General features: G+C 40.2%; 1 protein-coding gene across 1 annotated transcript; it reads right to left on the reverse strand.

Annotated features, from left to right (window-relative positions):
* Nucleotides 1-13,300: 13,300 nt before the first annotated feature.
* LOC141437562 (ephrin type-B receptor 1-B-like) lies at nt 13,301-20,062 on the reverse strand. The gene is given in 2 exon segments (XM_074100995.1): nt 13,301-18,211; nt 18,214-20,062. Coding segments are annotated over 2 exon segments (3,024 nt in total). The 5' UTR covers nt 19,739-20,062; the 3' UTR covers nt 13,301-16,712.
* Nucleotides 20,063-24,608: the final 4,546 nt, after the last annotated feature.

Raw genomic sequence — 24,608 nt, forward strand, 5'->3', positions numbered from 1 at the left:
TAACCTTATGGCTGAACGACGCTCGCTTCGACTGCAGTCTCCCGATGATGCTGAATAGACAAATTTCGAAATCCTTGCGACACGATATTCGTACCTTTAATACTGCTCGTGTTAAAGATACGATTGAGTGGAATAAAGGCTCTAAAGTGTTCGCAAGAGATATGTCTATTGGGAAAAACCAAATGACAAAGTTGAAGAGAGATGATGGCAGTGTAGCATGGACTAAAGCGGAAGTGTTGAAGGAAATCGAGGAGTTCTATGGACGGCTCTACGACTCGGTCACTAAGCCTGTTTTCAGCGCGGCGACTCAAGACCCAAGAGCCAAACTGACCCGACACTATACAGAAGATATCCCGGACATCAGTCTGTACGAGATAAGGATGGCCCTGAAACAGCTTAAGAACAACAAGGCGCCGGGTGAGGACGGAATTACGTCAGAGCTGCGGAAGACGGGTGGATCACCGGCTCTTAAAGTCCTTCAGAGGCTCTTTAATTCCGTCTTGCACGAAGGCACAACGCCAGAAGCGTGGAACAAGAGCGTTATGCTGTTGTTCTTCCTTCATGAAGGGCGATAACACCCTATTGAAGACCTACAGGCCCATCTCGCTGTTGAGCCATGTTTATAAGCTGCTTTCCAGGGTCATTTTATATCGTCTCGAATGCAGGGTCGATAGCTTCCAGCCAACCGAACAAGCCGGGTTCCGAACAGGCTACCGTAGACCACATTCATACGCTGCGGCAGGTCATACAGAAGAACGAAGAGTATAACTTGTCGCTATGTCTAGCGTTTGTGGACTACGAGAAAGTCTTTGATTCGGTCGAAACGTATCGACTATCGATATATCGAAGTGTTGAAGTGTTTGTATAAAAATGCCACTATGTCGGTCCGAGTACAGGAACAGAGTTCAAAGGCCCCCCTGCCCTGATGCCTGATGCCCTTGAAAAGAGGCGTAAGACAGGGAGATGTCATATCTTCGACACTGTTTGCTGCCGGTTTGGAAGACGCCTTCAAGCTTCTGGAATGGAAAGGACTAGGCATCAATATCAACGGCGAATACAACATCACTCACCTTCGGTTTTCCGACGATATCGTGGTGGTCATGGCAAAGTCGATGGAAGAACTCAGCACGATGCTCCAAGGCCTCAATCGAGTCTCCCAACGGGTGGGCCTTAAAATGAACAGGGACAAGACAAAGGTCATGTCGAATGTCCATGTGGTGCCTACCCCTATTTTGGTGGAGAATTTGGTTCTTGAAGTTGTTGACGCGTATGATACCTAGGACAAACCGTCCAATTAGGTAAGTTCAACTTCGAGAAGGAGGTCAATCGTCGAATCCAACCCGGATTGTCAGCGTTTGGGAAACTCCGCAACGTCTTTTCGTACAAAATTCCTCAGTGTCCTAAGACAAAAGTCTTTAACCAATGTGTGTTGCCAGTTGCCAGTGATGAAATATGGATCCGAGACGTTGTGCTTCACTATATGCCTTATAAATAGGCTCAGAGTTGCTCAGCGAGCTATGGAAGCTATGCTTGGGGTTTCTCTACGGGATCGAATCAGAAATGAGGAGATACATAGAAGGGTCACCGACATAGCCAAGCGAAATAGCTCGTTGAAGTGGCAATGGGCAGGCCATATAGCACGGAGAACAGATGGCCGTTGGGGCCGAAAAGTTCTGGAGTGGAGACCGCGGATCGGCAAGCGCAGCAGGACGTCCACCAACCAGATAGAGCGATGACTTGGTTAAAGCCGCGGGTTCACGGTGGATGCAAGTCGCTGCCAACCCAAGCAACTGGATGTCTACGGGGAAGGCCTATGTTTAACAGTGGACGATCTATGGCTGAGATGATGATGATGTAACCAATGACTAATAATGATTCATTGTAGTAAAATATAGAATGCTTCGAAAGTCAGAAATTCAGTATAGAAAACATTTTGAACTCGCGCCGATTATACGCCGATACGCTGATCGGCGGCGGCGGCGGCGAAAAAATGGCGGCGGCGGCGGCGGGTCGGCGCGGCGCACACGTCTAAGTAGCAGTGACCTTGTCTGACTGTATGGTGTAAGGTAGAGAGCTAATGGGCAACACACACAGAAAGCGTGCGCGGGTCGGGTCGTGTCCGCCGCGGGAGCCGCGCGGTTCGTTGTATTCACACAGAGAGCGGGTCGGACCCGCGACGGGCCCGCGGCGGCTATCAATGTTGCCAGTTTAGTGACTTAGTCCCTAGATGTGACGACTTTTGCTTAAATCTTAGCGACCGCAAAAAAGTTTTGACGACAGAAATGGTTTAGGTATCTGGCGACTTTTGGAGTACAAATCAAAACAGTTCTGGAACCAATAATAGATACGACATTTTTGTTAACTCGACACAGAATTATACAGTGCCGCGAGATATATGTGGAAAACGACAAACGCGCTTGCGCACCAAGGTCAAACTTTATTTACTTACTTAATTAAATCCAATTTATGTAATGATGGGCGATGGATGAAATTTTTAAAAGTGGCTGATTTTTTTTATAGAGAGGAATAAGCTTATACTAGTCAATGGAAAAAATAACAGATTTTTCTGTAGTAGGTACCTACCAATTAATTAAAAAATAAAATAAATAAATTTTATTCTCGCCTAAATGAACTGCGCATGAATACGGTTTTTAGGGTTCCGTAGCCAAAATGGCAAAAACGGAACCCTTATAGTTTCGCCATGTCTGCTGTCTGTCAGTCTGTCTGTCCGTCCGCGGCTTTGCTCAGGGACTATCAATGCTTCAAAGCTGTAATTTTACATAGATATACTTATTATGAAAACTATCCCAACAAAATGGTACAATGAAAATATAAAAAAAAAATTTTTTTGGTTACCTCCCACAGAAAAAAAAACCCTTACTTTAGTAAGGGTTTTTTTTCTCATCCAACCCTATAGTGTAGGGTCTTTTAAATTAAAAGCATTAGGGGGTTACTAAGACGATTTTTCGATTCAGTATTTTTTTTGCGAAATATTCAAATTTAAAGTGAACATTTTCATTAAAAACGAGTTTTAGGGGTTTTTAACTTAAGCCTTAGGGATAAATATTTTTGAGAGTTGGTAACACTGCGCTCGGCTCGCGCTGTTTGTGACGACGGGCGACGGGCGCGGGCCCGCGCACGACCCGCGCCCGCGCCCGCGTTCTGTGTGAAGGCGTCCATATACCGCCATGCAAATACGCCCGTCGCGGGCCCGCGCACGACCCGCGCCCGCTCTCTGTGTGTGTTGCCCTTAATTCCGAACTATTCAAACGACAGTAAATTGGCGTTAAACCGATTTCATGTCTGATTATGTGATTTGATTATATCATCATGCATCTTCAATACCTATTCAATTTAAACTGAAAAGGCTGCATTATGTTCATTTGACACATTTTAATGTAACCTTGAGTAGAACTTGTTTGAAATATTTACCGTGACATTTTTATTCGAGGCAAACACGCAAACACTCGAAGGTTGACTGAAAGACTTCTGATAGAAGATAAGGGATAACTTCGTCCTTGTACATGGGCGTACGCAGGGGGGGCAAGGAAGGGCAGCTGCCCCCCCTGCAAATTGTATGTTCTACAATATATTATGCCCCGTTTACCTATGAAGCAGGATCCTTTGCGGGTTGCCCTACGCACTACATATACCTTGTGTTTCATGCAGGTGTCTTTGTGTAGTGTGTATGACAAAACAAGCGCGGGCGATCTGACCTAAAAAATCTGACTTGACCCCCCCTAGGCCGGAAGCTGGGTACGCCCCTGCAGGGCTACTACGAAACTCGAAGTTCGTATCGTGCCGTCTCTCTCGCTCTGGTGTTAAATAGTATAAGTATCAGAGGGACCGCACGACACGAACTTCGAGTTTCGTGTTTCGTAGTAACCCAGCTGTCCTTGTACATCTATCTCTGTCTTCGACTTCATCTGTTTTTCTTGCAATGGCGTAGCGCGGGCGGGCACCAACCGCCGCTCGGGGCGGAAGAAAGATTTGCCGCCCTCTTGTTTAGGTCGTAAAAAACCAAGATGGCATTATTGTAGAAACGGATTCCCCAATTTCGTCACAGTACCTACACATATAATAGTAGGTAATAGAAAATTTCGTGCTCATTCTAATCGGTCCGAATAAGGTCCGAATCGTAGGTGTGACAAAACTGTGAAATATATTATCTAGATATTATTATTGTTATTTTTTATTTTATTTATTAAGGCAACAAACTGTCACATAGTTAAACATTGCATTTAAGACATGATAAGGTAGGTTATAGACCTGGACTGCCATAACAGTAATAAAGCATACATCTGTAAACGATGCGATAAAATGGCAATAACAATTGCAATTGAAGTAGAAACAGGTACAATAATAATCCTTATTCAATATTTATCATGGAATTTTGTTATTGAATACGAGAGTGAGAGGGATTGTACGAATCGAACTTCGATTTTCGAATTTTGATGTAGCCCCGCAGAGCTAAAGCTTCATGCGAGAGAAGCAGCGGATAAAAGTGTACAATCACAAAAACATTAGATGATAATTGAAATATGTATGGTCGTACGTCCGATTAAGATAAGCTTATCGCAGGCATAACTATGTCGAATGTGACTAATCGAGATTAAATTGTTAAACCATTTTTTCAATTAACAAGTAATAAATTCATAAATATTAAACGCTGAATAACTAAATCAGGGTTACTCAAAGTGGGGTACGCGAACCCCTAGGGGTTCGCTATTCGACGGTAGGGGGTTCGCGACAAGGTTTAGGTACGTGACTCCAAAAACCACCAGGCTACAAGACTAGCAAGATGACTAAGATCGGTTTTTGGAGTCTGTTTGTATTTTTTATTTTTAGTCTTAGTTTTAGGGGTTCGCTATCGTCTAGAAACTTTAACAGGGGTACGTGGAGTGATAAGTTTGAGAAACCCAGAACTAAATGAACTGTTGTATGTAGTATACTTACTTCGTTTTTTTTTAGCATTAGAAAGAAGGTAAGCGATCTTGACGCGTCTTTTTATTGAAAAACACATTTTGAAAAATATGTCACAGCAAATATTAGCTCTTTTAAGTATGTAACAAACAATAAGATCTTGTAGATGCTTTTTGTATGTTACTGTTTTTTTTAAAGTTTTTCAACAAAAAGACTTCAAGATTGTTTACCCTTTTTCTAATGCTAAAAAAACGAAGTACCTACAGTGCACAGAATTTAACATGGAGCTTACCTAAGCAATTTTTCGATTTTGGAACGTCAATCTGTTTATATGGATACGTTACTATATATATATACTGTGGCGAGGCGGTGCTGGTCGGGTGCCGGGTGGCTGTAATGAGCTGAGACCTTTTCTTGTTTTGTAGAGACAACTTTGGGATTTTTTTCTATGGAATGACTACTAGTAAGTAATCTTGATTTTACTTGGTAGATTTATAGACTAAATCCTCAGATAAAGATATGAGTTTCAAAACTAAAGCTATACTATGCTGCAGCACAGAAAGGGATGAAATGAATGCAATATTCATGCCCCACACGCCCCCCCCCCTCTATACATACATATACGCCTATGCCAAAGAGTAACAAACGAAATCCCATCACAGTCGCTTCTGTCTGAGGACTACGTATAAAAAGGATTCAGGATCATTGTAGCCAAATAAAAAATACAATTCACATAAGTATCAATAGTTTATTACATAAATTATAGCCAAGCTTACATTTTCATCTCCTAATTCCAGCCCTTCCCAAACTTTTCCACTAAACCCAGAAGGGTCCGCAGACATCAGTTTGGCAAACACTGTCCTAACCGATCGTATTTAAAGATTTAAAAACTGTCTAAGTTATACATATATATACTCCATCTCTGTTGCGGTCTATATTCCGTTTGCGGATTTAATCTGTCGCTAGATGTCAACACTGACATTTGAATCACAGTATACACACTAGCGGCATCTAGCGGTTGAATCAGAAAACGCATCATAAATAGATCACGACAATAATATAATATAAGACTGTGTAAAAACACGGCAATGTTTGAAATTCTCGGCACAATATTTCAAATACAATTATAACCGATAAATCACATATAATCTTATAATTCCCGATAACTTACACATTTATATCGTGTCATGTTAAAATCTGAAACATCCGTCCACAGAGGGCGCTCTATAAAAAAAATCTTATTAAATAAATCTAACATCACTATGTTAATACAATAGGCTATGCTTGGTGTTTCTACATTGCTATATCAACGTACTCTAAATTAGCCTAAGCGATGACAAATTAATTTCGTAAGTATGGCTTAAACTTTATCACATGTGAGGTGAGACCTAACTGTTTTATCGGCGTCGAGTTGTACACGTGTTCCGAGAGATGGCGTTGTTGTCAAATGTCGACACAGAGGGCGCCAGTGTAACTTAAACAACTAGGTTATTATCTAGGTATCTAGAAACGCCAAAATACTGAAAAAATTGTGACTACTACAAAACTTATAAATTCGTTTAGGTCAAATACCGTACGCTAGAAAATTTTCACAGTAAATGTCAAAAATAGTTTTCTTCTCAGGCAACGAGAATTATCAGCAAAAAGGTTCTTCACCCCAAGGTTCTCTTTTTTGGGTCACCTCACGACTCAACTGGTTGGATGGTACAAAAGTAAAACAATCCTATCGTTGTCTCAAGATAAGTCCCAAAATCCCAGTGCAAGAAAAGTCGTGCAAGTTGCATTACATTGCTGCGCTCTTGTCCACTTCAAACTCGTTCCGCAACGCAATGTAATACAACTTGCAGCACTTTTCTTGCAAGTCTAAACTGAGCTATCAAATGATATTAATACATTTAATGAATTTGTTTACAACAGCTATTACATTCATATACTCGTAGAACCATTTCTTCAAGTTTAACTGTCAATAAAAGATAATGTAAGCGTACAATAACGCCACAACACAAATAACAAATAACGATCTTTTAAATACTCGCGCGTCGTCGGGAATTAAGTTGTTACGGACCACGACACTCAAAGAGTTACATACAATCTTGTCATACAAAAAGATACACACTAGCGGTATTAATTTGCCGACCAAATCGCTTATTCTCAAAGCGCTGTCGTCTACATACAACCGTAACTTGACGCGTTCGTGTACGCATTACCACCACAGATCTATCCAGCCAGGTAGCTTTCTTCCGGTTCCAGTTCTTCCCTGGTAGGAAGTCTAGGAAGCGGCTAGGTAGCACTTCACTAACAAACTATGGATCCTGAGGCCGTCTTGCCTAACGTTTCTGATGCTCACGGTCGCAATCAAATGACAGATTTCGCAAACAAAAATTGACATTTGATTGCGATCGCGAGCGTCAGAAACGTTAGGCAAAACTGCCTCTTTGATTTCACTATTTGTCAATGAGGGTTTTTACAGAGGCGAAATATCGCTAGATGGCGTTAGTGTCGTGTGACGTTTGTCGTTTGCTCGTGATTGGTTAAATAACTAAATGAGCCAATCGCAAGCAGACGTCAAACGTCAAACGGAACTTACGATAGCTAGCGTAGGCCTTGGCCATCCCAGTTTACAGACAGGCAAGCCCCTCTTCCCCACTGGGCACGTGCCCAGGGCCCCGCGATGGATTGGAGCCCCCTAGTCCCCACTCCATAACGATTAGTCTAAGATCCGAACTTGAAAAGATCTTCACCGGTCTGATAATAGAAATTAATAGAATAAAACTTATTTTATAATCAATTTAGTATATTAGAAAATACATTACAAATGGATTTGCTTAAAAGAATCCTGGACAAGCCATTTTTAATTATTTTTCAAAAAATATGATTAATACATTTTTGTTGCATCATCGAGATAACAAGAAAATTTTATATTAACTTAAAGTATAAAACATATAGAATATGTAGACGTTGGGTTTGCTATTGTTTACCTGGACGAGCTACTGGGTGCGAGGTATAAACTCAAATAGTTATTAGTATTAGTAGTTATGCCAGTTACTTTCACTTGATTAGATAATAGAACTAAAATTGTTTATCAACGTAAGCGCTGTTTCATTGTGAACACGTTGATATAGGGTTGTCTGCATTTAATTAAAAACTATTAAAAGTTATTAAAAAATAATTGCTTGTCCAGGATTTTATTAGCAAAACCATTTCTAATATATTTTCTAATATGTATACTAAATTTAATATAAACTACATTTCATTCTATTATCAGACCGGTGCAGATCTTTTCAAGTTCGGATCTTCTACTAGATAACCGATAGCTACTCAATTCTCGCCTGAAAATCAGGCTTACCGAATGCAGCATGTTGTGCCCAGGGCCTCTAATAGGTGGCCATGCACTGACAATATTAACCAACGTTGAGACACAAGTGATAATACCTCCGAACTCCGAACGGGTCAAACTAAGGTACAGAGGCGTCTTTATCCCATGTAGCGGCCGTGTGCAATTATAACTTTAGCGCCATCTAGGAAGCGCGCGGTCAAAATTGAATAGGGCCGCGACCGCATCCGGCGCCCCTAACACCGCTGCGCTCGTGTGCAACGCACACCCTGCACTATAGGTAGACGCCTCTGCTAAGGTACTTGTCCCACCGCCGACGATGAGCGAGAAGCGAGCAGTGAAAAGCGAGTGTTCGAGCACGACAGGCGATTACTCGCTCCACTCGCTCGAGCCGGGCGGCCGCCAAGCCAACAGCGCTGAGCGAGTATCGCTGAGCTAGTTTTATAGCTCTTGTCGCTGCGACAAAAGATGTAAAGCGAGTTCTCGCCGGCAGTGTGAACCGCTAGCGATCAACTATTAATATATGTCTCTTTTACTCACACAGGATGTTATATCTTTTGTTCGTTTCTTGAGCGAGAAAATAGTCGATAGCCAATCGTTTCCTCGCCAGCGGTGAGACAACTGCCTAAGGTATCATTTGAGCCGAAGCGATAGAGGTTTAAAGTATTTCCTTGTCACAGATTAAACATCATGTTACGGGCGTTCCGGGATACAATACAATGTACACTTACAATACATTACGTTACAGCCATAATATACACAACATTTAGGCGGGAGTTGGGAGGTGGCCGTCATTTCCTTGCAATGTAAAAAAGTCTTATCACTATTTTTTTAATTGTGATACAAAAACTATTTTTGAAACATGACAAATTGAATGAAAAATAACACGAGACGCAGAAATAATCATGAGAATCACTTACTTAATAGTCGAGGCATAGTCGACATGTTTCGAGCAATGACTTCGTTCTCAAGATGAGTTTCTCAGCTCACGGTTGGCTTTCCGTTCGAGCTTAAGAAAAAGCCATTGTCTTATTCTCCTATCAGTAGGTATTATAATTTTTCTAGTCTCTATAATGTTTAAACTCAATTATCTAGAACCTGGTGTATTTCTAGTGAAGTTTTTTATATGTACCTCTGTATGTTTTTGATAAATAACTTATAACATCTCAAAAAAACGCGACCTCGAACTAACCCCCGCCATTCATCGTAAAAATAGACAGTAAATATTAATTGAAAATAAACATAATAATGGACATTAAATTTACATTTAATTATCTTACAGTCCCATACGTCCAATGTATAAAAAATCTTACCATATTTTTTTTTCAATTTAATCTAACTATTTAAAAATATCGGGTCATAAATATAACATGTTTGAGACCCTCTAACATATAGTATATCTAGACATGATTGCGTTTTATATTGGTGTTCATGAAAATGGAGTTTCTATGATCCTACAAAGGTACTTAATGGTGTCTAAGTGAATTGTGATAAATTCTGAAATATTGCTTTGAGAAATCGGTCGAGTTAATAATCGTGGAGTTAATAATCATGGCATTTCTCGCTCACAGGGAACTCTCTGATAAGTTGCTGATATTTTTCGACACAAGGGCGTCACCAGATTAAGGTGGGTTGTTAAAGATGATGGTAAAAGTATGAGGCCAGCACAACAATTACAAGTGCTACAATTAATTTAGTTGTCACGATTTTTTTTTATGATAAAGTTAACAATTATGTGGCCAAGATTCTTAACAAATATAGTTGAGTCCGTCAGTTGCTTATAAAAATAAATTAAACATTTTTTCATATGTCATTTGCCAATCAAATAAAAAATAATGGAAAAGCGCAAAGCCTCATCGTAAGGAAATACGTGTGTATCGGATAATCTGACAGACATTTTTTTTTATCCAATACATTACACAATTATGGTGCAGTCAAAAGCTTCGTGCTTTCTTTAATCATCCCGTCTGTTTATTTTCTTCGAATAAAGAGAGACAGCATCATAGATATCTGTCAAACAAAATAACAGGGACTTATCAGTGAGTGATGAAATGCCCTTAGTGTAAGATTTTGCATTGGTGCCAAGTATTATAACAACTTTGTTGCTGATATGCGCCACTAGAGGCACTGCCATTTTGTGCCTAGTGTCTTAAGACGTCAACAATTACGAGACATATTTGCATTTTTTAGGGTTCCATAACCTATGAAGAAGAAATTAACGGAACCCTTATAGGATCACTCGTGTCTGTCACAGCCATTTTACTGCGGTACAGGACCGATTGAATTGATGGTGGAAGTGTAATGTAAACAAATTAATCTCAAGCATGATTTTGGGGGTAAATTAAAAACTCAAATAAAATTGCAAATTATATCGTGCGTGAGCCGGGTTTTTTAGCCAGTAAGGGTCCGGCACAGTCTAGCTAGACCCCCACTTCCCAGTCATCCATAATGATATTTTCCGGACTATCCGGACGCCCCCATCTCCCATAAAGCACCTCATATAACATTAAAAAAAACAAGTAAACAAAAGCAAGGACGAATTGTCTTTGCTCCTTAAGGAGACTCGAACCCTCAAACCCAAAAAATGGCAGCGCCTCTGGCGGCGTAAGCAGCAAACTGATCTCATATTAATTTGACACTAACGCTAAAGCGCTCGGTCGTTTTATGCGACAAACGCAATGCTTTTGACACACATCAATTTTGTATCATTATGCGCATGCGCTTACCGATACGCTCACCGGGTAGTAGGACGATGTTTTGTATTAGTATCATATGAAAATTGATCTGCGTCAAATTGCGTTTAAATGAAGCATTGTATCACATACAACAAGCGAGTGCTTAGATTAGATGTGATCTGCGTCAAGCATTGCGGAAGCAAATAAGTGCTTTAACTTTACAGTGATTCCTATACGTAGGTATTGATTTGTAACCTATCATAAGTGTGGATCGTTTGGTTACGTATTAAAAAAAAAAGATATAAAAGTTACAAAAAGTAAAAATGATACAGGCACGACTCAATAAAAACTTAACGAAAAAAATTGCATTAAATGTTGAAAAACTAGTGACCAGACGATTGAGAAGACAGAACTGTGACAGACGGACGGACAGTCAACGGGACCCAAAGATTCCGTCACCAAAAGAGCACCTATCGCACCCTTTGACTACGTAACCCTATAAACTTTACAGTATAAACTTAGTACAAAGTAATCAAAACATGGGATATAGAGATCCCTGTAAACGAATGGATCTTTGTATCTACGTTGACGACTTGTTTGTTCTTCCCAGCTTTTTAGCCTTTCCATGACAGAACTGCAATCCAACTTGCGTGCAAGTCCCACGTGTCTGTGCGTCACGTTTTCATGCATAAACAAAGACAAAGATTAGTTTATTGAATGAACCTACCTCACAAACTGAAAATTAAGTATGAAAAATGTAGACAGTATGTTAGAATAAAGTTATATTAAATGTGTATTGAGTATGTATGAGAGTTTCACAGTCGGCTTAGTGCTTCGGGATTAAAATTACAATTGTAAGCTACTCACAGACAATGCTATAACTTAAATACATGCATATAATATAAATTATAAGAAAAAACTGGGGAAAGGTCTACATAATCTGCAATTTTGCATTGAGGGTTTCGGAAAGACCATTCTAGTGAGACCTGATTCAATGGATATTTGACACAAATAAATATCAGGGTAGGTACATTCAAAGTCCAAGATATCTTTATACTTTACTGCCTTGTCACTTTCACTTCGTGTTTGAACTTTTGTAAAAAATTGACAGAAGGCATAGTGACGAGGTACTAAAATGTAAAGATATTTTTAGCCTAGACTGTACTTGAAAATAAACTTGTACGATGCTTCCTTTTATATCTAAATACAAAACACACACCTGGGAATAAGGTAGAACTGCTTAGCTAGAAGCTATACCCTCTCGGAATAAGCTGGTATTTTAATTTGCCTCCAGAATATTTAAACATCATACAGAAAGTATTGTAGGTACCTAGGTACTTAACACACTTCAAGCAATTAAAAAATGAATTAATTATATTATTCTGCATGCGTATTTATAGTATTATCTGTGAATAGTTTCTGACATAATTATTTTATTGATAGTTTTATTGTAATTATTTATTGCTATATTATTCGTACATATAAAAACAGTTTTGAGACGCAAAAATACAATACAAGGGAATACACCACATAATGACACGCAGTAACGTTATAGATTAAATGTAAAAACTGTAAAAATCTAAAAATTAAATGCGAATGCTAAAAGAATCTCAGAGCATTTTAAAATACTTAGTAAAAAAAGGAACATAAAAATTATACAATATAAATAGTATTTTCGATAATATTGGCAGTCTTAACACAAATACGTTTTGTCACAATAACATTTGAGGGCTGAGGGCCGGCTTCACCATTATCCGATAAGTTCCTTGTATTTTATGTGACACATATATATGATGCCTATATCTATTTTACAACAAAAATAATTGTTGATTTTTTTTTTCTCAGTTTTGTATCATTAAACTAGTCGCTGAAAGTTACAATACAACCATGTTTAATAAACTTGTATTTTCAGGAACATCGGAGAGTAGTGAAATAAGCCCTCAATACAGGACGTTTATATTATAAACTGAACAGCAAGAGCAAGTGGATGTGTCGCACATAATTACACAACAAAATGTCACGAATGCTAGCGCTTACGTTCTGATAATATTTGATATTTTATGAACGCGTTCGTGATGTTTACAATACAAAAATTACACTTGAGGGTTTTTTTCACTATTCCCGACAATTTCCTAGTATTTTCTATGAAAGGATCAGATCATCATTATCTAGATGCCACTCACACTCCTATAAATACTATTAATGTGAGCGAGATAACACGACACGAAGTTCGAATTTGATATTTGGCAGGATACCAGAAATGGCAGGCAGTGGTGCTACAGGCCATTTTTCAGCTACCTTATATGAGTGTCAAAGTGTGAAAGTAATTAAAACTCTATTAAAACGTTATTCAACGGTAACGATATTTGTAGTATCGAGGTACTAAGAATTATTATGGCGACACCGGCCTACGCACACATGTTTATAAAACCGGCCTCACCGGGCGTTTGACTGCGCTCCATCTTTATTTTTTATTTGATCTGAGACTACGAAGTGCAAAATTCGAACTTCGGTATCTTGCCGTCCTGCTGACGCTTATACGAGTGAGCGGGACGGTACGAAACGAAAATTTTTCGAATTTGATTGCAAGTTTATAATCTTTCTATGGGCCTCAGTGAGACGTTTACTCTGTCCGCTATGACAGTGGTTAGTACTTATACCGCGAGAGGCGCTAGTGTCGCACATTAAGTACACAAAGAAAGAACAAATCTTTAGCTGCCGATAGTATTTCGAATTTTCAGTCTCTTAAAAAAAATTAGTGGACTTCAAAACTATATTAACCGGTAGTTTAAACAGTGATTGAAAAAAGTTCCGTGGTGTCACAAAAATGGTCCAAATACGGGTCATTGTATAGTCAGCAGCAGCAGATGAGCGGTTACGGTGCTCAAAATCTTCTGAACACTTATTACCTTGGCAGCAGTCTTTCACTTCAGCTGCTGACTGTCGCAAAACGGAATGTTTCATACTTTTCTAACTACCAGTTTTGGATTATTTTTGAACTCCACGCAAATACAATAAAAAATTTGAGCTGCATTTTGTTTTATTCAAGTTTGGCACTGGCCTTAGCTACTCTAGATTTAATTTAATAAATCGGCTTTTTGCCATCTTTATTTTTAACTATCAACTATAATCTAAGACAAGTTTTATTTTATTTTTTAGCGCCATATAATAACCCCTTGAAGGAGCTAGTGCATTAGTTTTTGTCGTAGACACGAAACAAATACTTTTCTAACCAGGCGAGTGCGAAAGGGACGAATGCTTCACATCCGCGATAAAACTCTTTCTGCATTCTGGAGTTAACATTAATATTGCGAGACGATTTTTTTTTAATTATCATCTTCCTGGCTGTAGTAGCAAAAATTCTGGCCATTGAAAAAAAAAACCTATAAATCGAGAATAGCTAAGAGCAGCATACATTTCATGACAATTCGCAAAGCATAAGCACAGAGTAAACATTTCGCGGCAGCTCCTATATCAGCCACCAGATGGCGGTAGCGTACATAGTAAACGAAACAAAAATCTTTACTTCACCCTGGTTATGTTAAATAAATATTTTATATGAATGTGAATGAACGTAGGATAAAACGTAGGATTAATACGTTTTTTATTTCGTTATTTGCAATCAAACTAATCTGCGCTTGAAAACATAATTTAAACAAATAAAATCATCACAAGTAATAAAGAGCTCAATCGTCAACGTCACTGCTGATCTAGCAATGCCATGTTTATCGACGACATACTCATTCCTTTCTAGGAATCTTGTTGTAATACAACGCTAGCGCAGATGTTTACTTCTAGATTCGGAATTATTTGAGCATAGTAAAAAGTTTATCGAGTTTTTTAAATATGAATTATGACAAGCAAATTATGATACAAAAGTTTCCTCTAGAAAAAATAGTTCTCTCCTTTCGTTACCAAATAACGAGATTGAAAATTCGATATTTTTTTAAATATACGAGTAAAGTAAAGTAATGATACATTTCCATGATTTTTTTTAATGGCAACATGGTAAAGATAATTTAGCTGCCCATTTACCTATCGCGAAGCTGATGGTTATTAGTTAGCTACAAATAAGCCTTAGTCTAGTTGGCAGTATTATACTATCTCTAATAATTATATACATCTGATATTTTCGGGTAAAACGGGGAAGACAAAGGATAATAAATAAATATTTTTTTTTATAAATAGCGTTGACAATAAACCTTTTGTAATTGCCAGCAATAGCAAAACGGATATGAAGATTCAAGGCCGGTTTCATTACTCATTGATAATTTTTATGTGACAGATATAAAGTAATGTCGTCTCTGTTTATTCGGAGAAAACAAACAGAGGCGACATCACAGATATTATTCACATTATATTTATCAATGAGTAGTGAAATAGACCCTTAGTTTCTACGAGAAAAACCCTTGAAGACCGAGTCTGTGTCAAAAAAAAAAAGTGCTGCAAATCGACATAATTGCATTTTCATACAAAAAAGTGACAATTATGTGGAAATGTACCACTTGTAACGTTTGCGGTGTAAGGCTGATAGACGATGTTTTTCGGTCCTTGTCTTGCACTCGACCGAAGAACACATGAGCGAATGAGCTCGCCTAGCCTCAAGCATGTTAAACTTACTGGAACGGCTAAGTGGCCCTTTAAAAATCACAGAAATAGAGAAACATATTGAGCATGGTGTGTCCGTTTTGTTATTATCTGTACCTACAAAAAAGTTTTCACAGAGCTTCCATATTTTTTAAAAACAAAAGAACACCAAAGTCTTACCCGTTTGCCCGTTAAGGCAGTAACGCACGAGTTGACTCAAGCACGAAACGCAATCTGCCTCTGAACAGTGGTTTCGTGTGTGAACCTCTTTAAAAATTTTTGAAGTCCTTCGAAGTTGCTTTTGCTTAAATTCCCGCCCCAACTGAGTGGGACTTAACTATTTTTTAGAGAATAGGTTCATCACAATTAAAAACGTAAGTATGCCCTTTTGATTTGGCAGTTCAGACGCTAGCATTAGTACACCATTTTAAGCGCCATCTAGGCAAAGAAATCGGCATTAAGATCCAGTTAAAAAAACCGACACATAAACGTTTAAGGCGGACTTATTACACATTCATTTAGAATTTGCGCTTAAGTATTAAAAAAAAATATTTACAATAAAATAAATGCTCTTAAGTGGCAAGTTAAGTACTTCAATTTGATCACATAATAATATAAGAGATAAAACAATGTATCAACTACAGGGTCAGAACGATTACACTACTTACACATATAACATCATGTAATTACTATGTTTCGATATCAAAAACCATTAATATACACATACGAACATCGAAATGAGTACCGTCAAATTTGCTACCTACAAATACCATATTCAGTAAATATCCTTTTTGAAAACGCGAAATCTATTGCTCTTTTGTTCCTTGTACTTAGCTATTCGTAAATAAATCTATATAGTTAATTAATTACACATTAAATTAAACTAAATAAATGATCACAAAGATGTAAAGTTCAGTCAAGTTGTTTGAGTCGAGTCTTCTAGAGAATACTTAGTCAACATAAAATTATGGCGTCTGATTCGTTGTACAGTGTGAAGACGGTTTAATATTAGCGCAAGGTTCGGTTCGAGTAGGCCTTTTAAAGCTGCGTAAATTAAAAAAAAAACTAAATAAATACATACAGCAAAATAGATAAATTTCCTTAGCTTAAATACCCTAGGCTAGACGCTAAGTCAGTTTTTTAGAAAAATATACAAAATGCAATTTCAATACCAGTCCAGAATCACTTTTCACTCACACAAGAAAGCCGTAGGGTCCACTGACGCGAATTTGAGCACGCATGCTTTGTACACTGTTCATTATCTTCTTCTGGTGGCCGACGAGCGTGACTCCGAGCGAGGCCAGCTGATGCACGGTCAAGTCGACTACAGCATCCATGTCAGTGATGCCCGCTGCTCGGAACTTCTCGATGTACCGCGACATCTTGATGCACTCGAGCCATTCTTCCACTGACGAGAACTGGATCATGTCCGGCGTATCACCCGCCAGAGGATCCGCTGAACGATTCTGAGCGATCTTCCTCAAAGTGTCCGGGTTACGTATGAGTTTATCCAGCGTCTTGACAATGCTCGAGAAGGTCGGCCGGTGCGTGCGCTCCTTCTGCCAACAATCTAGCATGAGCTGATACACCGCTTCGGGGCAGTCCATCGGCGCTGGCAGACGGTAGCCTTTCTCTATCGATTTTATCACGTCCTGGTTGCTCCAGTTCCAGTAAGGCCGCTCGCCGAAGCTCATTACCTCCCAGCAGACTATGCCCATGGACCAGACGTCACTGGCTGATGTGAATTTTCTAAACGCAATCGCCTCTGGTGCGGTCCATCGCACTGGGATCTTGCCACCTCTCGTGGTGTATGCACCGTCGGCTGTCGATTCTATCTCCCGCGACAGGCCAAAGTCAGCAATCTTGCAGACTAGCTGGGAGTTGACGAGAACGTTGCGAGCGGCAAGATCGCGGTGGATGTAGTTCATTTCAGATAGATACTGCATGCCCGTAGCTATGCCACGCAGCATACCCACAAGCTGTAGCACGCGGAATTTCCCGTCATTCGCCCGCAGGAAAGTGTCCAGAGAGCCGTTCTCCATGAACTCTGTGATGATCATTATAGGGTTGCATTTCGTCACGACGCCCTGGAGGAATATCACGTTGGGGTGTTCGAATTGGCCCATGATAGATGCTTCGGCGAGGAAGTCTCTTCTAGCTCTCTCTGTGGAGCCAGGTTTTAGAGTTTTTATGGCTACGTCAATTTCCTGGCCACAGCTGGCGGGTAGCTTTAGTTTACCGCGGCAGACGTCTCCGAACTCTCCTCCTCCGATGATGGCTTCTATAGTGATGCAGGAAGCGTCTATTTCCCGTGCGAACTCCCTGACGGCTTGGTTAGGGTCTTCGTAGGTATGTGGGTCTATGTAGGTGCGGGAGCCGGTGCCAGCGAAAAGTGGAGTTGTCGCATTGCTGCTGGTCTTTGCTGGGCGCTCGGGGCCAGTGTAAACTTCTCCGTTGCGGTAGTTAAGAGCGTTACAGTCGTTAGGTTGTTTTTTGTCGCACTCATCGTCAGCGCGCGAGCGTAGGAAGAGAACTGTTGCAATTATGGCAATCACGGATAATACTACTACCGCTACCATCACGCCAGCGACTAGCCTGACCTGGGCACCTTCCTCTTCACCAACGAAGCTCGTCTCCGGCATTCCAGTGCGCGCGTACACTATACCACTGAACTCCCCCCACCCCTCTTCATTTTGGCTCTAACTCGGATCCCATACTCAGTGTCTCTCCTCAGTCCTGTAATAATGACGTGAGGATCTTTCGTAATTTTCAGGGTTGTGTTTACTCCTCTTTCAGTGTTGTCTTTAGGAAAACATTTGACTTCAAAACTTTCTATAGTATCATCAGGGTCTGAGGAATCTAGAGGAGGTGGGTTCCATGCGATAGACAGTTTGTCACTCTCTGCACTAAGAACTCTTAGCTTAGTCACCACACTAACCACTGAGGCTTCTGTAACAGCGGTGATTTCAATTTTCTTCGGAGGTTCACCAGTGAGCTCCGTAACACCATTCTCAGCAAAAACTTGGAATTTATATTCTGTCACCGGTTCTAAATTACTTATAGATACTTTAGTAGAGTTGAGTCCGGAAGCAGCAGGGCGGTACTCAACATTGGGCCCACAATTAGTACAGTGGACTCTGTAAGTGGTGTCGTCCCGGCCACCATTTTTGTGTGGTGGTTTCCAAGCAAGAGATATAGAAAACTGGTCAGCAAATGTGACAGTTAGATTATCTGGAGCCGACGGTGGTTGTGTGCATGAAACATTTTTAGGATCTTTCTTTGCTCTATAAAATCCGGGTACACATTTACATTGGACTGAAGCATATGCTGTGGATTCTGAGTAGTCTGGACAGGGAATGCATTGTTCATCTCCAGTGTGTGACTTGAACTTCCCTGGTGCACATTCATTACACACCTGGTTGTGATGGTCAGGCTCGAAGCCCGCTCGGCATTTACAGGAGCCACTGGGCAGGGTCCACTTGCCATCTCCTTTGCATAGATAAACCGGAGCAGCCTCTCCGGGAGCAGTATCTGCATTCTCAACACAAGTGCCGTTAGCTTGCTCTATGACTGTTACTTCTCTGCCTGTCGGCGTTGCCGGGAATCTGGCAAAGTTTACCGTAATTTCTGGGCAAGTTATGTAGTAAACTTTAACGGCGAGTAGAGAGATACACGCGCCTTTGTCTCTGAAGGCGAAATATACACCTCTTTTTGTCACGGCTATGCTTTTTACTTCAGTATTTATATCTACCTCGGAGTTTGTGTTAAACCTGCCTTCTCCAGCAGCGATGGGGCCAACTAGTTTATAGCTTTCTGGCTCCCAAGGAGGCTGTTCCCTAGTTGCGACATCAAACTCATAGTACAGCAAACTGAAAGTCTCTTTGCAGCTCAGTGCATTGCCAGGGAACAGCGAGCAGTCCCTAATAGTGAATTTTATCTCAATATATATACGATTTGCGTTCCTGCGCTCGATGAAAGGCGTCCACAGCCAGTTGTTGACGTTGTGGTGAGCGACATCGCACACTACGTAGGACCGCCAGTTGATTTGCTTCTCAAAGTTGGTGTAAGACTCCTCGAGCCACCCCGGAGTGCTCGCTTGCGGCCCGTAAGGGAATCGAGTCCAAGACAATGTCGCTTCCGTCGTCGTGTCCAGGAGCATAACTTGCTCCCCGCGGGCACCCCACGCCGCCAGAACTATACCCACCCACAAACAAATCATCTTGACCGCATAATAACACGATCAAATTCGACCGTCCACAACAAAGTATCGAAACAGTCACTCACTACATAACTAACGTGTCGACGTTCCAAAACTTCATCGAGATAAAGGCCCCGTCATTTCGCATTTTCAATGGACGATTGCACTCGCGAAAACTGCACGCCGCGGCGCGACGCGGGCGGAGGTTCACCGCGACGGCATTACGTTGACGAACGATCACGATTTATGTTGTTTTATGTGAGGATTCCGCATTTTTAATTTATATTGATCCTCAGTAAGACTACTCTTGACATGGATGGACGCGCAGTAGTCGTTCGTGTTGCCTGTCCACTGCATATTTTCACTATCCACATATTCAGTGTTGCCATTTCTACGAAAATTCAGTGCACAGATATCGCTAACTACGACGAACTTGCGCAGTACTGGGCTACAATCTACGCATGTGTCATATGATTTTAATGTTGGCTTGCCTGGTTTCTGGTTGATTTCATTATAATTTAAATAAAAAAATCCATTTGCTTTACATTGCGCGGTGGCGCAAGTAACACAGATCCTTTGTTCTTTTGTTACTAAAAACAACGTAGTGGTTATATTCTCTTTGGTAAAAACTACTTTCACTTTACTGATAATACTTAGAATTAGATTAACTATACGTATATTGGAGCTATTTATTCGGTAGTTTTCTAGTAGTCTTAATAAATGAATACACATTTTAACAAAATGTAGTAAAAACTTAGCTTCATCGTTTCTATAGCTAGTTTCAACAAAACTTATATTTTTTTGATTTCACATTCAAATTTAAGCCATTTGGAACGTAAAAAAATATAGGCCTTCCATAAAACAATTCTAGGTCGATTGCGTATTTTCCGAGAAAGGCTAATTTTGTTAGATGTTTAATTTCTATTTTATCAAAACTTTACAGATATGGACTCGACGCCCTTCATTGTGACTAAGAATATAAATTTACGTGTAAAAACTAGTTGACTGCATAGTATTATTTTTAAAACATTGGTAATCGATTTTTTCGGGGTGTTCTTTACTTATCAAGTTTTACCTATTTGTTATCGATTCATCAGTAGGTACTTTTTTAGTCTCCCAAAACGGCATAATCAACAAGTAGGACCTACCTATCTAATTCAATGAAATAACTCGACTAGGTAGTTCAAGGAAGCGTAAATATCTACTTATTTTGCACAATCTGCGCTTTGTGGAATTCAGCGTGACGTCATCGACTCCATCGACACCGCAGTCTTTGATTTAAAAATAAAACAAGGTCTCTTTTTCAAGTTTATTAAACTGAACACGACTATTAACGATAACAAGTTTCGATTGCAGAATTGACTATTATTCTTTATTACTCAAACAAGAGTAATGCTTACTTTGGCGTAGATATACTACGTAAATACATAACGTAACATTCAGCTAAAATTACATTATTTTATGTTTGCTAACTGACTTGAAGAACCAGCAGGGCTACTACGAAACTTGAAACTCGAAGTTTGCATCGTACCGTCCCTCTCGCTCTCGTATTACATAAATTAAGTGTCAGAGGGACCGCACGACACGCACTTCGAGTTTCGTAGTAGCCCTGCTGGGTTGTTTTCTAATTTTCTTGCCTGCCTACATAATGTTGGCTCCATGAAAGGGTACAAGTCTGAATTTGGCCAAATTGAGTTATATAGACCAAAACACAAAAAAAAATAACGCATCGATTGGTGTAAACGGATCTAAGATATCTTTTAAAACAACGGAGTTTTCTGGTGGTCAAGAGTAGAACTGCCTTAAAAAAGTTAGCAACAGAGGGTACTTGTCAAGTTGTATTTCTATTAACTAAAGTTTTGTTTGTGATTTATGATCTAAATTTAGTTGTACGTGCTGTTTTTTCATATGGCGGGTGTAAAAAATCTAAGCACACTTGAACCCTAAAACAAGAACAGATTTATTTAGTTTACATTGATACAAGTTAAGTTCAATCTCTTTACACAAAAAATAAAATAAAATATAAGATTAAGTCGAGCTGCGCCCGTTTTCACAAATCGAATATAAAAAAGTTTACGTGGAAAAGGATATAAGTCTTTGCGCGGAGGAATGAGCGGGTGAGTAGGGAGACACGGCGCTCACGGATGAGCCACAATCGTGTGCGCTGACTTGTGCAGGGAGAACGCGCTTGCGAGCTGCGCAGTTGACGGTTACGCGATTAAGTTATATCCTTTTACACCATTTTATTATTAAACTAATATGGCACATTGCATTAATTTTAAGGGTATTAATTAAGATGTATCCTTGACACCAATCATTTAATAAGAATGATTAAGAAAATCAAAATATCCATAGGACTAAAACTATTATTTAATTTAAATATCTAAAACTAAAACTTTAATTAAAAAGAGAGGTGGGCTTCTTGGCATGGTGCCCATCACGCAGGCAGCATTCCCGCGTTGAACTCCGATTGCGATTCTTTGCGCGAGAAAGCTGCCGGCGCGAGGGTTGCCTGTTGCCTCCCTTAACCTATTGCTGAGCTCCCTGTGTAGCTCCAGCGCACCCTTACCCAAGGACCTAGAGTCTCGACGCCGAAAGCAAAGAATGATATTGGGCGCCGAGACAGCTATATTTTGTGACCTTGAGGTGTTCCCGGGCGTCTACCGCCGCCCCGCACGATTGGTAGTTGCTGTTAGGTAGGACGCCGCCAGGGTGTCTGTACAGGTAGCGTCCCACACCAGCGCACGGCCAGTCTTCCAGGGTATCAACGACATTCCGTCAGGGCGCTTGCCATCGCTCCATACAATCTGGGGCTACAGAGCGGAGGGAACGTTGGCACTAAAGAAACCCTTCTGAGAATGTCGTTGAGAGTAGCGTGGCGGGACAGTCGGTCGGCACCTGAGGAACAGGACAGGCCATGTTGGCCGAGACGGTCCACTGGAGCCCCACAAGAAACACAGTTGTTACTTTCGCAGATCCCAACTCCAGCCGTAGACCAGCAGCTATGCGTAGTGTCTGGGTCGATAAAAGTTCTAGTGTTGGGAGAGGGGTATGCATGGAGCCAGTAACCAGATTCTGGCTTGGACACAGCTAACAGTCTGTCCCGGTCCCTGCCTGTTATAGTTTCTATTAATGCCTATAAGGTGGTGACGGAGGCTATTGTACTCCAGGCCCTTCGCCTATGTGGTTTGGACGGGAGATTTGGACTCGGTCCAGCTAGCGAGTCATTCGTGGCCTCGTTCAAGCATGCAATCTCGTAGTTAATGCTGCTGGAGCTTTGAGTATTCTACCTGCGAGATCTAGCGTGCTGTGGATCGAAGATAGGAATGCCGGCAAAGCTACACTTGAAATTTTGCGAGTTCCTAAGCCGCCGTTCTTATCGGTAAAGTGGCTTGGGTCCATGCCTGCTCGCTGAGATAAATGCTCAAAATGTTTTAAATTTGGGTTTTCATGAGACTATCAATTAGGTATCATCAAATGGGGGAATTTTCGAATGAGGCAACAGCGAAGCAGGTAAGTAAAAGGGCCACTTCAACAAAAAAAAAATAACGAGGACAAACAAAAGTTTAATATCTCTGAAACTGCAATTTTCAGTTTTAAAAAGGCAGAATTTCCTAATTTTGACTACAATACAAGACGTATGATGACGATCAATGGCACACGGTATGTCTTCTATGAAGACGCGGAAAATCCCCTCTACCTAGTGTGTTTGACATACTTAGATACTAATGATGAGAAATTTTAAGTTTGTTTTAAACAGGCATTTTTTATGTTTGCATGTGAGATTTTTGAAAATTTATAGCGTTTTTGAATAGATATTTAAATAATTTCGTTTGTCAAATAAATAAATAAAATAAAATATTTAAATAATTTCATGTGTGTTTTATTCACTCAACTTGGATACAAGTAGCATTTTGAATTTTTCATTATTATTTAAGTCTACTTATAACTAAAAACACAATAAAAAAAAAAACGTGCAAAAGGCTACATGTCTGTTATGTCTGTAATTAAGTCCAAAGAACTGCATAAATTGAAAAATGCAATCATTTTCTACACCATTAGTTCGTAAGCTAGTCTTCTGTGGATAATATTATACATGTACTACAAAAAACATTCCGGATGCGTACCCTTTTTCACTTCGTATAAAATTACGAAAACTTGGTGAATAGCGATATATATAGCCACTTGAACCTTTTTACACTTATTTTTATACTTCTATTTTGGATACAAGTAGTTAATTTATAAACTAATAGATCAAGAGCAAAAATAACATTCCCATAAGAAAGAGCGCAATTAATTTAGTGCTTTAACATACCACATTTATTAGTATATGTAAATACACAAGTGTAATGAACGTAAGTTTGAATCATCTCGGGGCGTAACTGTTTTTTGCGTCTCCTGTAAACTTGGTTTTTCGACATGTACCCCTTTTCACTGGAGCCACAGACATAATGTTTGTAATTCATCAAAATATAATATAGGTACTTAATTACAATCTGCAGCGGAAGTGGATGAGCGGTTACGGTGCTCAAAATGATCTTGTGGGCAGGGCCGTCTTTCACCTATTAGAGGCCCTGGAGGGCTACTACAAAACTCGAAGTTCGTGTCGTGCGGCCCCTCTGACACTTATACTATTATATACGAGAGCGAGAGGGACGGTACGATACCAAAATTCGAGTTTCGTAGTAGCCCTGCTGGGCACAACATGCCGCATACTGCATGCGACTACCTAAGCCTGATTTTCAGGCGAGAGTTGAGTAGCTATCGGTTATCGTTTGGTTATGTAGTGGGGACTAGGGGGCTCCAATCCATCGCGGGGCCCTGGGCACGTGCCCAGTGTGCCCAGTGGGGAAGAGGGGCCTGCTTGTAGGGGGAGGCTCACATAGAGATC

The sequence above is a fragment of the Choristoneura fumiferana genome, chromosome Z, assembly GCF_025370935.1.
Source record: "Choristoneura fumiferana chromosome Z, NRCan_CFum_1, whole genome shotgun sequence".
Taxonomy (NCBI): Eukaryota; Metazoa; Arthropoda; class Insecta; order Lepidoptera; family Tortricidae; genus Choristoneura; species Choristoneura fumiferana.